The sequence below is a fragment of the Agelaius phoeniceus genome, chromosome 8 (genome assembly GCF_051311805.1).
Source record: "Agelaius phoeniceus isolate bAgePho1 chromosome 8, bAgePho1.hap1, whole genome shotgun sequence".
NCBI lineage: Eukaryota > Metazoa > Chordata > Aves > Passeriformes > Icteridae > Agelaius > Agelaius phoeniceus.
In genome coordinates this window covers 31924677-31938814 of record NC_135272.1, presented here as the reverse complement: position 1 = coordinate 31938814, position 14138 = coordinate 31924677, and the positions used below count along the sequence as shown (strand labels likewise).

Here is a 14138-nt window from a genome sequence, read left to right as displayed (position 1 = left end):
AACCTGGAAATTAAAAACAGTATAATATCTATTCCTGGATGCTTTTAGTATTTGTAGATACTTGTGTAAGGTAAAGGAAAGAGCCTCAGATGCATGGAGTGGTTTGGGTTAAAGGGATCTTGGAGTCCACAGAGTTCCAACCCTCTGCCCTCGGCAGGGATGCTACTCCCCACATCAGCCTTCTTTTTAAAAAAGCTCCATTAAATCACAGTCCCTGAGAAGAAGGCAAGCCCAGGTTTCCCAGGGTAGCATCCCAAACCATGGGCACAGCAGCCACATCCCTTCCCTCTGTCCCAGGGCTTACTCTCGGATCTTCTTCTCGGAGCCGTCCCTGCCGGGGTCGTAGACGCCCTTGGGCAGGTGCTGGATGAGGCCGATGCGCTGCGCGATCCGGATCTGCTCCTCCTCCGTCAGCTGCGTGGCCAGACGAGTCTGGCTGGGCGTGGGGTGATACACAGGGACAGGCACCTGCTCCTGGAAGCAAAATGTGGCCATGAAAAACCACCCAGAGCTCTCCCAGCCTTCCGCAGCACAGTGCAGTTCACAGCCCTACAAATATTTGTATGAACTCCCACTCCTACTTGGCAGTTTTGGGGCTATAATTGTAATGGGAACAGGAGAGAGAATTGAGGGCAGTATTTGAGCAAGGAGCTGCTCGTGGCTGTTCTCTGCAAAAGCTTTTGATCTCCAGGAATTGTTCATACAGGAGACACGTGGACAAGAAACTCCACAAGCCAGCAGACAAATGAACCTTACAGGCACCTGGTGAAGGGCTAAGGTACAGAACTGAGCACTGTAAGGGCTTAGGGAGAGCCCCCAGCATCTGCAAATCTGAAAGTAGAGTCTATAAATTTTATCTTCTTTTTGCATTAAGGAAGAGTTCTCTGGGAAGATAAGGATACTGGTTACTCTCAAAATTTTTAGAGAGGAAGGTTTTACTTCCTCTGCAATAACTAAAATGTATGTGAATTGTTTTGGGCCACACAAGCTTAAATCTAGAACTGCAAATTTAATTTTCATGTGTTAAAAGAATGTAACCTGGACAGCACAAACAACAGCTTAAGTAAGTAATCCAACTTTTGTGTTTCTTCTTATACACTAATATGACTTTACAAGTTCTCCCAAGCTGGATTCAACTATGGATATGTTTGAGGTATATATTTTCAAAATAAATACAGGAAACATATAGCCATTATGCTATATAGTCCTTCCTTAACCACATTCTGAGAAGCTTCTTTTGAATATTAATGAACTTTAGATCAGATATTTTCACTAACATTTATATTAACATGGTATTTAATTTACTTGCTTTTAAAGCATTTTTGGGTACATAAACACCAGTTTTGAACAGGATACACTATTAGGACAGTATTGGCCAGTAGCCACAAATCTGCTATTATCAGGGAGGCAATTTCTTGCAAGAGACCCATTTTAATGGTTCTTCTTACACAGCAGAAAAAAATTAAACTTATAGATGTGTCTGAAAATAAACCTGCTGCATCAGACACACAATGCACAGAATCATCTGTTTGGCAAATGCCAAATTTGCTGTTTTAGAGGACGCTGGTGGAAGCTGAGCCCAGGGCAGGTGTGCGCAGCTGAGGCAGCACAGGTCACCTCCCACATGTAACACTGCATTTGTCAAACCCAGTAAAGCTCTTCTCCTTTCACTGCCAGGAATCACAGCACGTGGACAGCCAGACAGGACTCCTGGAAGGCTGGGAGAAAGCTGTCCCAGGAGTGAGCAGCTCTTGCTGGTGCCACCCAGCAGCAGAAGCCCTTGATGGTGAGAAATGCTAATTACAGACACAAGTCTGCCTGGCAATTCTTCACTGAACACAGTGCCTGCCACTGGCAATTCAGCTGTGGGGTAAAATTCAGAGTCATCTCTTAATTTAGCTAGCCTAAGATCTCCCCCTCTCATTTCCTGGCAGGACTCAGAGGAATTATGAGAAGGTTCAAAAGACAGAATGCCAGGGGTTCTCCAAGTGATTAATTTCCTTACTACTCTGAATCATATTTCACAGAATCACAGAATTCTTTTGGATTAGCTGCCTTTTAGTGTTTTAAATTATCTAAAGCATTCTCCAATCATCATTTGGACAGAGAAAAGCACCAGCTGAACCTAGGGCAGGCCTGTCAGATAGAACAGTACTCAGAAAGTGACTGCAACCTTTGGTGCCAGCAAATAAAGCATTTCCCCCTGACAAATGCTGCAGACCCTCTGCACTGAACACTTCAGCTCGAAGCACAGCCTGGTCCTGGTTTTATGTTTCAAGAACTTAACACCACAAACTATCAGTAACTTTTTTCCCCCAGGGCTTTGCTGTACTTCTTTGAACAGGTTATTGAAGCAATAGCAGGACATTACTGCTACCTCCTTCACTGGTTACACAGATGTAGAGAACAATCAGCACTGGAGAGGGATGTACCCTCCTTCCCATCTAGGAAAAGAGGAGGAGCAGTACAACAAACCACAGGCACAGCACAGGCTGGTCCCAACATGGGCAGGAGGAGGGGAGGGAGCTGAACTTAATACAGCTCCCATGGCTGAAGCCATGGCTCTAAGTGATAATGCAGAAAAATTCAATGAAAGGCAAAAACAGGAGGACAAAAGATCCAAGAAATCCTCAAAATGTCTGAAAGTAGCAATGAAAGCTGACGGTGAATGTCTGTAGCAGAGGAACAGCAAACTGATGATCTCAGCAAAAATGATACAACAAAAAGAAACTACAGTTTAAGTAAGAATCTGCTGTGAGTTAGAACAGTCACATTTGGACAACTCTGAAGGGAACAACAGTCACACACTGCCCAGTCAACAACTGCTTTGGATAAGTTTTGGACAGGAAATCAACACAACTTTTAAACCTTCTATGATAGGCCAGACAAGAACAAAACCTCATTCCTTGTTCTAATATTCTACAGGCACTTGTGAGTGACCACTGAGGGACCCTGCAGCTGGAGAAGCCACTTGTGCATTATTGCAGTGCCCCTCTCCCCTGGGTGTCACCTTCCCTGCACAGGGGCTGGGCACCAAGCACACCAATGCTTTCCAAGCACACCAATGCTTTCCCGACTCTGGGCTGGATGGAAACTCCTCCCTTTGGCAGCCAGGCTCAGGTTCCCTCCCGGCACAGCCACCCCGACGCGTCTGACACAGCCCATTAAGGCAGGAATTTACAGTCGCCAGCTGGGGGCTTCTACAATTTCACATTCTAGACAAGAACCTCTTGTCAGAGGAGTAACCGGGTGAGAATGGTGCTGTCTTTCACCACGACATCCTCACACTGCTGAATGCAGAGAGCTGGGGTTGGTGTGGCTGTTGTGAAAAATGCAGAACAAATTACTGTAAATAACCCACAGAGACCACTGGATCCCCGGGCACTGAACACCCTGCCTGGTGGCACTTTGATCTTTGATCACTCCCTCCCGACTGCTGCTAAAAGCCTGCCCAAACCGAGCCCTGCACATCAATGCACCAGGGAAATGAACAACACAGCCACACACGTTGCAGCATCACATTGTAGGGTACATCAGCACTGACCCTTTCAAACCAGCCCTTGCCCCTCCAACAGCTAAAAAGAAAAGGTGTGTTCATACCCGTACGATTCTAAAACTATCTGGAACTACTTATTCACGAGAGTCTGAGAGCCCGGGTTTCTCTGAGTGCAAAATGACGTCCCCAGCTCCCTCAGGAGACCCTGGCCAGCCCCCCTGAGCTGGGCTCCTGCCCCCGGCAGCCCCTTGGGCACACACCCAGCTGGCCCAGCCCGCAGCTCCAGCCCCGCACTTCTCCCCATCCCAATCTCTGCAGCGATTTTGGGAGTTAAAACACCCAACACAATAACTCCAAGCTGCTGGTCCTGTGTGGGTTTATCACCCCTTTGCCAATCCTTCACAGTTTATAAAAGCTGCTTTCACTGACCAAGGTCCTGCTCCTCCAGGGTGGGTGTTCAAGTGAGTCGAGACTTCACTCAGCTCACATTTGTAGCCAGGGGTCCCCTGACATGGGTGTATATAAAAAAGATTGTATTACCCAGGTAATTATTATTTTACTCCAAAGACAAGCATGAATTTATTGCTCTGGTGTCTCATATTTCTCTTATCGACCATGGAAAATGTTTTTGCAGACAAAATTACAAAATACTGAACTTCTAGCCAAAGTCTGTGTTATTTATCATTTGATAAAGATGTAAGGCACTTCGAACTAAGATGAAATTTCATGCTAACTTTATTACTTCGTGCAAAAACCCCTAGAAAAGGCCAAAACAAATAATCAAATCCACATATCGCTGTCAGGCAATGAAATAAAAATCACTTTCTGGCACTTAATTTGCTTTAGTCAATTATTTTTCCCCATAAGAATTTAGTAATGATGAAACACCTCAGATGCCCATAATCCTGGAGACACACAACTTTCTCTTTGTTCACAAAGTCAGTGGTATCAGCACAAGTTTCCCTGGCTTTCTGTGCACAGAAATCATTCACTCCCAATGTTTATTCAGCCCTTAAAAACAGCAGCATTAATTCAGACTCAAGGACTACAGCAGTGTTTGTGTCTCCATCTCACCCCAGCTCCTCCTCCTCTTAGGGGGAAAAAAAAAATCAGAGGGCATCTGGAGGTCTGCATTTCTCACTTCCAATGAAAAAAAACCATTTTCACACATGGCCTAAAAGGTCCAGAAACTTTCTACAAAAAGATTTCCAAGCACACTTTGGATTCTTGACTAGAAAAACAAGGTTTCAACAAGCATGGGTTTTAGTTTGAAACTTCCTCATCAATGCAACTTACTTTAGTAACTTATGCTGTTGTAAATCTGCTTTTCTCTTGTTTTACAGCCTTTTTGTCTTGTTTCTGCAAGTACCATGAATTTGTAATACTCTGAAAACAGGTCAGTGGTAGATCAGAAACTCTTAATCCCTGGATAAAGATTATTTTAAGATCCCTCTACGCCACATATCAGCAGTATGTTATCAGGGCTTTTGTGTGTGGTTTTTATAATTGCACCAACATGCCCAAATTATCCTTTCATGATGGTCAAAGGTGAGATGAATAACTCCTAACACCGAATAGTTCAAGGTTAAAGCCTCACTGCTGTCCCTGAGATCCTGTCTACAGCCCCTGCTTTCCTCTACTGATTGCTTTGCCCTGTTTCCATCTCGAAAATTTCTTCCTCACCTAATCCAGTGCTCTCTGTGTGTCTCTTATGAATTTGCATTTTATCACCAGATCAACGGTGTATCTGTTAATTCAGTCCAACAGAGGAGACAAACACCTCCCTAACTATGTTATCCTCCATCTTTTTCACACTTTTTAAACCAGCAGCTGTAGCGCTTACGCTCCTTGCGGTCGCTGCCTAATTAAAGAATGCAAATATAACAGTTCCATTTGCATTTCCCCAGCTGTTCCCACAGCTCTGCTCTGAAATCCCTTCGACTTGCAAATGTCCTGCCTGGAGCAGGATGTCTGAAGGCAGCTGCCCTGGTTCACACACAGCAGCCCCAGTGCAGCCTCATCACCCCTGCACACAGCTCAGCCTGGCTGCTCCCCAGCTTTCTCACCTCTAAGGAGGGCAGGGAGCTCAAATAACTCACCTAAACATGAACAACCCCACTTTATAAATGCAAAGTCAGGAGGTGAGAAAAAAAAAAATTGCGCTCTTTGAGGTCTGTTTCAAAAATTCCTGCTGAATTTGATGAAATTTTCTCTTCTCACCACTTTATTACAAAGAACTTGCTGGGATGATGGTCCAGGGACCTTTTCTGTGAATGTCATTCTGATCAGGGTGAAAAAACTCAAACTCCATCCATATGTGAATACACATTCTGAAATAATATCCTCCCCCAAGACACATTAGTGTAAAACCACGTGCCATTATAAAGTGCATTATACAGCAACTACAGCTTACTTTAATAATCCTTAGAATATTATGAGCAGCCTGCCAAGTATAAAAGCCTTTTTCTGCCATACAGAAGAGAGCAGTTAATTTATAAAGGTGAATAGCAGTTGCTATAAAACATCATGTAATGAAATTGTTACCCAATTTTTTTATATTTCTGCTTACAAACAGTCACTCAGTATGAGTGACTGAAAAGTTCTTCTGAAAGAAAAATCCCCTCATGTCCCCCTCCCTTTTGGGGGGTCCCATTTGGGACACACAGATCAGACACATGTGTACACACATTTCCCACCAGGGTGCTCCTAAGGAAAGATTATTAAGAATTCTGGCATTGTAGGAAATGGGCACTGCAAATACGGTTGGTAATTAATACCACAGACTGAGGAACCACTCTGCACACAAGAGAGGAACCTGCAGCATCTGTGCTGTGTTTCTCCAGCTGTTGACTCCAGTTGAGAAGCAACACCCATTTTGAATCATGGATCACACTTCAGAGAGGTGTTTTTTGGTGAAAGCCGTGGTGGTTCTGCAGAGATGGCACAGCCTCATTCACACTATAACCAAAACTGTAAAACTGTCTTGTGCATTCTTCACAATTATTCCACTGAAATGACTGAGAAATAAATGTATCTGAAGAGTTGGAAAAGAGTAGCAACCATGAAAGAAAGTGACTCCTGACTGCTGACTCTTAAAATATCACCTGTCCCTGAGCTCAGCTTTGCTACCAAAAATAGGGCTGGGACAGAGAGAGGACGTACAAAGTAGATGTATCCTGCCTGCTGCTTTCCTAGACAGTGACAAGGGCTGTGAGAAAAGGACTTTCAAGTTTCATCCCTGTGCTGTCACACAAACCCAAAAAGGCTATCAACTACTGCCAAGACAAACAGTTGGCAGTGCCCGTGCAGCCTGGCCAGAGAAAACCCAGCCTCACCTGGCAGATGGAAATCACCTGCAGCTCTGCAGAGTCACCTGCTCTGAAATTTGATTAACCATCAAGGCAAACCTAAATACAAAAGACTAGCAAGAAAGAGTTGTAGGGGAAAAGCAGTAATTAAAAAGCAGTAATTACTCCCTGGAAGCACAATCTCCTGACACAGCCAGTTTTTACATTTCCAGGCTGCACAGCAGGTTTCTCTGACTCAAGGGCGTCAACACTGGCTACTGATGATTCCACTTGCTGATTTCTTGTTCACCAGCTTTGTGTCAGTTTTAGGTGTCCTTGTTCCTTTCTCCAGAGATCCCATCAAACACCAGAGTGTGAATTTTTTCAGGAAAGTCAGTAACTTATACACAAACATGTCCCAGACCAGTAAATTGCTCACCAGAGAATTGATTCTTTCCCTCCAGACAACCTCACTGACAGCTCAACTTACAGCATCAGGCCACAACTTCTGAGAGATAACAAAGCCCTCTTGTTACAGCTCCCAGCGTGTTTATTTTAATAGGCTTCTTTTTCTATTGAGAAGGAAAAGATACATAAACAATTTATAAAAATTCACACTTTTCTGTCAAGCTGCTGCAGTGAGAAAAGCCAGGAAAGAACAGTTGCACCTAAACATTAAATTAAGGGCACTCAGGCACAAAATGCAGGCTCCTGAGACTGGTAAACCCCAGGGACTACAAAGCAAAGCAGCTGGCCAGGGAGAAAGTCTAGCAGGAAGGGCCAGCAATCAATTCTGCAGCTGGTGGTGGAAAACCAGCATGTGAATGTGGATCACCCTGCCCCATAAGCAACCCTACATGAGTGTGACTGGTACATGTTCTCTGCCACTTCTGCCAAGGGGTTCTTTGCAGAAACCCCTCCGTAGGCCTGACAAGAGCAGTTATTACAGTGCTATGGCTGCGTTAAACACAGCACTTGTTCTTCAAGTGAGATGGCTGCTGGAAAACTGAGAATAGATTAAGCAGCAAATAAAAGCCTGAAGTTTTTAGGGAAAGAAAACAGTTCTGAGGTGGAAAAGGCTGAAAACAAATACCCCAGACTGTCTCCTCTGCTGAAAGGTGAAGTGAACCTACCAAGTGCCACCCACTTCTTGCTGTGGAACTGCTGGGTAGCAGGAAGCAAAAATTAAAAAGAACACCCCAAACAAAGGAATGGAGTTAACATGTTTTTTGGAGGCTGCATTCAAGCACAAGAGATCGGGGAATCTATGATGGAAAAGGTGACAGAACACGAGCAGTCCACACAGACATCACAGAATAGTTCACACTTCCTCTAGAGATGTTTGCTTTCTGCAAAGGGTAAATATCAGTCAGTGCAACTTGTTTACAGTATAAATCGAAGGGGTAACAGCTAAAAAATGGCAGTATTGATCATCCTGGGAACACACAGAGTCTGCAGGCAACCGTGCCTCTCTCCGAGCCAGGCCCTGGGTGCAGCCGCACTCAGGCTTTGCTCACAGCCTGCCCTGCTCCCTGATGTGGCACAGGTGGGAGCTTTGCTCACAGCCTGCCCTGCTCCCGGATGTGGGCACGTGGGATCTGTCCTGGACACCCCAAGCCACCCGAGGCTGTGACTCACCCCCGGGCACACAAAGCTCACACGTGCTTCTGCCACCCCACACATGGCCTGGCCCAAAGCTCCCAGCATTGCACCACTCTGACAAGCGTGTGCACGTCCTCTGTGTGAAGGGCTGGGGATGGATCACTGCACAGGCATTCCCAGGGAGGAGTACAGGGATAGAAGGGACTTCAGGTGGGGAATGTAAGGCACTAAGAGTGAACAGCAGTGCACACCGTGCCCTGAACTGCTACTGAACCCACAGACTCAGTGCAGCTGGGTAAGCACATGCAGCCCCTGCTCATGGTGCCATTTCAGGGAATTTGGGGATTAGGGCACAGCTGAGTCTAGAACAGCACTGCCTCAGGACTGTGGGTCCTGCCACGTCCCTTGCAATGGCTCCAAGGACACTGCTCTGAGTTCCCCTCACAGAAAGCAAACAAGCCATGGCCACTGCCAGTGAGATCTCTGCAGCTGCTGGGAAAGCTGGGGACAGGCACACAAGAGGAAAATGGGAGGAGTGCCCCTGTTGGGACTCAAGCCAATCGTGAAAACCTGACTCCAAACACTTAAAAAATAGCAGTGTTAAAATATATCTTCTGGGAAGAATTAGGTCAGCTTGATGGCAATTCTAAGAACAAAACAGCCCTTCTGAGGACTTCAGGAACAAGATAGCAAAATTATGGAAATTGGTTCTAATTAGCCAAGAGAACAGACTGGGGACAAGGGGACAAGGGGCCAAGCCAGAGGGTAAACATGAAAATGCACATAAGCTGAAGGCACGAGCAGTCAATCCATCAGGGGAGACATAAATACAGGCTGTACTTCAGTATGTAAACAGACATGTATATGTGTGTATTTAAGGGTGCTAGTCTGAACTCATGAGAACATCACAGCACATAGCAGAGAAATATTATGCAGAAGTAGGAAAGGATTTTAGAAAAAGATTGAGTAGGATATCAAAGGATCGGAGAAATCAAGTGACAAATTATCTCATCTCTAGGCTGAGTGTTACTGTTCAACACATGACAAGCACCCTCCTTGGGCAAAGAGGACTCTCCAGAATGCAGTTTAACAGCCTTGCCTAAAGCTCCTTTCCACAGACATCCAAAAGCATCCTGTCAAGGACCACAGGTCCTCCTTCATCAGGTTCCTAAAACAGGACTTGAACAGACACAACAGTCCCAGCCAGACTGAGAACATCACCCTTATGTAAAGTCCCTGTGAGGTGTCAGTTCAGCTTCAGCTAAGAGGTAACACAGGTAACACAAACAAACAGGCACAGCAGCAGCTCACTCAGACCATCTGCCCCTCATTCATGCACTGTCCTAGCCCATGACACAAAATGCCTTTTTGTAGCCACCCAGCTGGAAGCAAGCACCAAAGAGAGATCTGAAAGAGGACACAGCTGTTCTTTTTATAGTCTGTTACCTCACCAAAATACACAGAAGAGGCAACACAGGAGAGGGCTGCTGCAAACCTTGACAGGGACCTTCCCCTTGCTGGGGCCCAGCTGATGAGGCCAAGCTGTGCCAGAGCCTGGGAAGGTGGGACAGCAATGGCTCCCCCAGCAAGGGAAGCCAAGCAGAAACCTGAGCAACATTTTTCCATCAGGACAAGCAGCAAACAGGGACTCTGCAGTGCAGGATTCTCACACACTGCAAACCTCTGCCACACCTGACAGAAGAATTTTCCATCAGGCCTCACAGCAAACAGGGACTCGGGAGAATGGGAATCTCATGCAGTAAAAATCTCTGGCACAGCATAAGGAAAGGAGAGAAAACAGATTGCTCTACTAAGGATAAATGACTTGGGGGGGAAAAAGGGGCAGCAGTCCACACACTTTGTGTGTGTCAGTCCACACAGAAGAGCTTCAAAAAGCAGATGGGGCTGGTGATGAGCTGGGTCTGTGTAACCACAGAGCCGGGAAACCTGCAGCAGAGAAACTGCTGGTGTGGGGCACCTGCTGTGAGCCTGTGTCAGTGAGGCAGCCCATGACAGCAGGGTTTGTTCCAAAATCCAGGAATCTGTGCTATACTTCACTGCATCATAACTTTGTACTCAATTTGAAATATTTTAATTGCCTTTTTAACAAAGCCATCCTCAATTACGAATGCTTGCTCAAGCAGAAAGCTGCCACACCTTGGCAGTTTGATGGTACACTCAGCTCCACAGGCCTTTTTATTTTCTAATTGGCATCTGAATTTCCAATAGACAGTGGATACCCCTGAGATCAAGGTGTGTGAGAAGCCTCAGTGCAGCAGGGGACTGTGCACAGGCAGCCAGGAGGCTTCCTGAGGCCAGTTAAAGGATACATGAAGGCTGCATTTTGCAACAGCATAACCACAGCTTTTTTGGGGGTTTTTTTAAGCATGTTTGTGCATAAGCCTGCAGGAAAGCCTCAAATACACCTGCCATGCACTGGGGCACCTCAAGCACAGCCCGAGTCTCTGTGTGCTGCTGGTGGTGAGGGGCCTTGGGGAAGTTTTCCCTACCATCCACCCAGCCAACAGCCCCTCTCTCTTCCACCAGATCCTGGGAAACTGGCTGGGGTTTTCTGTGATTTCAGCCACATCTTCAGGCTGGAACTGGGGTTTGAATTGATGCCAGCAGCACCCTGAACTGCTGGGCTGTGCACAAGTGGCACAGCTCAGGGCACTCCATAGTCTGGACGTTGACGCTTCCCCCAGGCGCCCACTCGCTGCCATCTCCCACTTCAGGGAGAATGAGCACACACAAAAAATGTGATCTATTTGTTTAGCATCATTTGATAATGACATTAATTATTTCATCTCTGAGTTAATAAGCAGCAGCTGTAAATAGCCACAGGCACAGAGACAGCCTATCTATCAGCTCATCTCATCCAGTCATTTATTAATCTTAAAGGAACGTCCCAGGCATTAAATGGATATTTCTAAATCTCTTGGGTTGTTAGGCTTTGTTTTAAAGCAGTTCTCTATTTATAAGCAAATAATGACTGCATGACTATCAAGGCACACTAAAGCCTGACAGAGCTCCACTTCTGGATGCAGTATTAGCAGTGAACACAAGGGCAATGTTTCTATTTTTTCCAGCTAAGTCTTGTCCTCGCAAGCAATGACTCTGCGTTTTCAGCTCGCAGGGCACCAATCCAAGTGTGATCTCATGCAACTGTCAAACCTCTCCTAACAGAAAAAAAGCCTGTGCCAAGAACAGGTAGAGAAATCATAAATAGCTCTCTCAGGAGTTGGTTATACAAGTGAAATATTTCCAGAACACATTTTTCCTACTATTCTGAAGTTTTAATTGCACAGAGACAGTTCAATGGGCACCTGGTCATCCCTTTAATGTGTCACCGGACAACACGGATTCATTTCACTGCTATGTATGAAACAGCCAGTTGCTGGTGCAAGCAGGACAAATTGTAAACGTTCAGCTTCACAGATAAATAAGGTAAAACCTCCACCACTAACTGTACATGCAAACACCTGGCTAATCAGACTTTTCAATCTATGGCATAGTGGGGCTTTTTACCCTCATCTTTGGATCTTGCCTGGGCTGGTTTCACACCAAAAATACCCATGTCCGTTTCAGCACAGGTGCTTTCAGAGTAGGCGGTTTGAAGGAGGAACTGAAGCAGGTCCAAGGTTTTGCAAAGGTGAGTGGGGAGATGAGGAGCACAGAGCCCAACCCAGCCTCTGCAGCTCCCATTTCATCTTGTTCAGCTGCAATGGCATGAAGAAAAACCCCTGTTTTGTCAGACCATTCCCCTGCTTACACCCACTGTCATGGAGGACGGGGCTTTGTTTACATGCAACTGCCTTTCTGAAGGAAAACTTGGGAGTTTCCACAATGGATTCATCTGCATGGACCAATAAAATCTACCAATGTCCCCACTACAGCCCCAGTAGCACACTTAGTAAGGATTTCAAATACTACCAGGGACATGGCACTTGAGCACGTACTTAAGTACTTGCTTGAATTATGGCTCAGGCTGCCACAAAATCTCAGAAGAACAGAAAACTGTTTGAGAGGAGGGACATGAGAACAGAGGAGTAATTTTTCCGAATATGGACTGACTGGTTGGAAGACAAAGCCCCATTTCACCCTGACACACCCACATGAGGGCAGCTGCAAAGCCTGGAGATTTCCAGCCTCAGCTCATCCATACGCAACAACCCGTCGTTCACGTTGTGTGAGGAACATCAGAAACCCTGAACACTACACACAGTGACACACAGGAGGCAGTGTTACAGCTGGAGTTGAGAAAGTCTCATGGAAATACAAAATTTGTCTGTGCAAATTTAAAAGCTCTAATTTACCAAGAACATTTACACACACATACAAGGATACAGCTCGGGTCCTGCACTGAAGCATTGCTCCACCACTCTGGGTGAGGTTCATGCTACTTTTGCTGTCCCCCTGAGTCAGAAATGAGAGCCCAATGTCATGAACATTATGCTACCAACACTCTCAGGCTTTATGAAAATATAAAGAAACACTCGTACTCACTGTATGCTCCTGCATTAATGTTTAGGGTGGAATAACCATGTCCTGCTGCAACCTACACGCTCACTAAAATAAGTTTTGTCAGTTTATACTCACACAGACAAACTGCAGTCACGACAAAACACCAGAATGGAGTAACACTGAGCTTTTTTGGGAGGTAAAAAAAGAAAAATACACACAGCCCCAGCAAAACAGCTATCAAGAAAACCTGTGAGTTCTTTACGTTTAATTTACGACATTTAGTCTGGACATCTAGAGTTGTTACCTTGGGAGTTATTAGGGTGTAACTACAGAGGTAACTGTAGTACCTAGATAAGCCCCAAGAGAAAAAGCAGCTTACTGCTCAAACTTCATAAGCAGAAATATCATGACTCAATGACTATGAAACATTTTATTTAACTGTCTAGACTTCCTAGCTCACCCTTTGATCCCTGAATGGAGACCTCTCCAAGAGGCAGAGGGTGCAGCCTGGGAAGCAGATGGCCTTTAGTGCCACTCCTGCAAGGCTACAGCACTAAACTCTGTCTCCTCATGGTCAGCTGCAGCCAAGTGAAGTCAGGGAATGTGCTTCCCTGGGAACACCAGGAGATTTGCTGAACCAAACAGGCAAAGTGACAAGATGAACCTGAATTCCTGTCTTTGAATGGGATACCACCTTTCTTATGGGTGAATCTCCAGTGCAGTAGAGATACGAGTAGAAATTACTGCAGCAAACAATTTTTTGTTCTGTCACTTGTTTTTAATCACACAGTAGAAACAGAAATAAACTGATCCTTCTGGGAGAAGGGCAGCTCTGTGTTCTTCCTTGGGGGCAGAAAATGATTGGCATGGCCTTCTCCATGAACTTTGGCAAAAAGGAGTCCAGTGTTCATCAAATGAAGTCTGCTGAATACCATAAGCAAGTACCCTGCAGAATAATTTCAGACTCGAAATCAGAGGTTAAAGAAAATTTCTTTGCTCTGCTCAAGCTTTATACTGAAATTAGCCTTGAAATACATTACAGGTCTGGTTCTATTTTTTTTTTTTGTATTATTCCATGTAGAGCTGCACTCCTGGTGAGGTGTTCATTCATGTTATGGAATGGTTTACCCCAGTGAGAGAGGATAACATCCAGCAGCACATGAAAAGGTGCTCACCCCTTGGAGCTGCACTTTCTGCAGATCTGGAGTTCAGTATTGTCTCTAACTTCTACCATGAGTCCCCATGAAAAATTCACTGCAAGATGCTGAGTGGTCAGTCAATGCTCCCTC

The 14138-nt window shown here is 45.4% G+C and overlaps 1 protein-coding gene across 1 annotated transcript in view; it reads right to left on the bottom strand.

Moving 5' to 3' along the window:
• The window catches only part of RNF11 (ring finger protein 11), a 30444-nt gene that overhangs the window by 1264 nt on the left and 15042 nt on the right, over positions 1-14138 (bottom strand). Inside the window, exon 2 of the mRNA XM_054637964.2 lies at positions 305-474. Coding sequence (XP_054493939.1) covers positions 305-474 — 170 coding nt within the window. The remainder of the gene's footprint in view (positions 1-304; positions 475-14138) is intronic.